General features: G+C 35.4%; 1 protein-coding gene across 2 annotated transcripts in view; it reads right to left on the reverse strand.

Moving 5' to 3' along the window:
• LOC144973219 (uncharacterized) overlaps positions 1-2,500 on the reverse strand; it is a 498,849-nt gene that overhangs the window by 3,519 nt on the left and 492,830 nt on the right. For both annotated transcript variants that reach the window (XM_078915389.1, XM_078915388.1), the window contains exon 3: positions 2,343-2,468. In XM_078915389.1, coding sequence (XP_078771515.1) covers positions 2,343-2,468 — 126 coding nt within the window. The remainder of the gene's footprint in view (positions 1-2,342; positions 2,469-2,500) is intronic.

A 2,500-nucleotide genomic window follows, 5' to 3' on the forward strand; every position in this document is an offset into this window, starting at 1 on the left:
CATCTTGGTTCTAAACAAAGAAAATCATTACTTTTTATTTTTCATGCTGGCTAGAACTTTTCATATGCCTTGTGATCAGAATGTGTAAAAGTCAAAACATGATCAAATGTATGTGTTTTTTTTCCTCTGGATACCCTTTAGGCTCGCCGGAGAAATATTTCATACGGGCGTCCGCCATTGTTCCGATAGTTTAGAGCCAGTGTTACTAAGTTACCATGCGTCATTAGGAGGGAAGTGACGTTATGACTATTGAAGAGTATTGTGGACAATCTGAAGCCGCTTGAGCTTATTTTCTGAATCACTAAACAACAGCGCATTCCAGTCTTGAAAATAAAAGGGATAATATAATTTTCTTGGTCACTTCCTCAAAAAGGAACTGTCGAATGGATCCATTTTTTTTTTTCAACAGGCAGATTAATGATTGTGAAATTGTCTTAATGCGGTAGTCTATCGACAATTTCAAATCTAATATTGTTCAAGGTTCCTGATCTCGTTGCCAATTTTTATTGACTTTTCTTTAAAAGCGAGTGTTTGTAGGGAACAAAAATCATAATATATCCAAGAATCGACACCAGGAGTACACCAAATTCCAAAGAAATCTGATCAGGTTTCAAATTATTTAATTAAACAAATACGTTTTGAAACCAACTAGATAAGCCATTTACCCAGTTTCGTCCCCTTGACTATTTATTTCCTGTATGAAAAGGTCTGATATACTATTCGTAGTAGGTCCATGTCAAACACACAAATAGGTCAGGCCCAGTTAGTGAGTACTACTCAAAATATGTTGACACACTGATAAAGGAATTGCATCACAAAAGTTGACGGCACGAATATTGTTTTCAATCATCTGCTCAGGATCTATGGGCTGTTTACTCCGGATGATAGGCAAGCACTTAAGGCGGGTCTTCGGTTCACGGTCAGCGATTGATTTCAGGACCAAAAAAATACTTTGATTTAAATTTTCAAAAAATAAAACCACTGAAAAGTTTATCCGACTATTTTTCTAATAAAATATACGATAACTGACGTAATTTTCAAAAGTATATGCACTGTATATTCATTGAAGAACTGAAGGCTCATACTATAAGATAATAGTTAAAAAGTCATCCATGTCAATAGTTTGACAGGCATAGCAACAAGAGGTCACAGAGGAACAATAAATTGTTTGAAGAAGATCATTCACAATCCGGTCGGTAGCAGTTTCGGTACAGTGGGTTTAAAAGATCTCTTCCACGATCTTTTACTTGTGTGATCGGAGTTTGAATAGGCAGAGAAAACGTACCCGACCTTGATTGAAAATCAATAAAATACTTGGAATCTTTTTATCAATATTACTTAAGTGAATATTCATTTGTACACGATGAACGTCATATTAAAGGAATTTTGTTTTGAAGCTTTATATTATGCGAAAAGCGTTGAAATAAAAAGCATTTTAACCATTAGTACTTTACTAAACATTGTTAGTAGTTTATAGGATATTCTAATGCATAAGAGAGATTGGCCACAAGGTGGCTAATGACGGGTCAGATTGAAGACAACTAAAGTACAACTTCCTCAAATTTCAACTGAAACCATCTCAAAGAATTTCCTTCAATTGTTCAGCTTATTTTTTTAAAAACATCTTAAGATTTAAAAAAAGATTAGATCTTTACTTTATAAATAAATAGATAATATGAATATAATTCCCTTTATTCATCCCATAGGGGAAATTTGTCTCTGTGGTCTAATCCAAGGGAAGACTGAAATAACCCAGGCGTCAGTCGCAGTGCAGCGCCGCAAATTGAGCTAGGGCGAGGTGACTTGCTCAAGGCCACACAGCGCAGCGGCAGGTGATCGAACTTGGTACTTTTCGGGTACGAAGCAAAGACCGTACTAGTGAGCCGCGCTCAAAATGAATCCTGCTTTTTGGATAACCGGAGGTCATAGTTTATAAAGACAATACAAATGGATAACATAAAATGAGTCAAAAATGAGGTATTAAAATATTTCAAATTATTTGACCGAGTTTGTAAGCTCAGTTTATCAATTAAATGCATTAGATTAAGCTGGGTTTTTTTTTGCCACCACGGTCACCGTTCTATAACGATACATTTTAAAATTCTAATCAGAAATGCTTATTTCAAATATCTATTGGTTTTGATTACCTTAATTTGCAAAATTGTCAAAACCATTCAATTCCTTGACTTCTTTATAGAAATTTGAGTTCAGAAGTTTCTTCACAATTTCGACTACTTTGGAGATCATCCTTATCTAATCGACCGATTTTTAAAGTAGAATGTTGTTGGTCAAAATGGAATAAAATGTGTTTTTGTTAGGGTACAGCAACACAAGATACCTACTCTAGGACTTCCCGTTTGTTGCTGCCATGGTGAACCATCAAGTGTAGGAATGGTGCTGGTGCGTGGCCTCCAGTCAGTCGAATGGATGTATAGTTGAGGCGCCGTCGAATCCATTTCTCGTGGACACTTAAAAGTTTATAAATGAAACAAATTATTAT

The sequence above is a fragment of the Berghia stephanieae genome, chromosome 5, assembly GCF_034508935.2.
Source record: "Berghia stephanieae isolate SIO BIC M18660-M18661 chromosome 5, UCSD_Bste_1.3, whole genome shotgun sequence".
In the NCBI taxonomy this organism is placed as follows: Eukaryota; Metazoa; Mollusca; class Gastropoda; order Nudibranchia; family Aeolidiidae; genus Berghia; species Berghia stephanieae.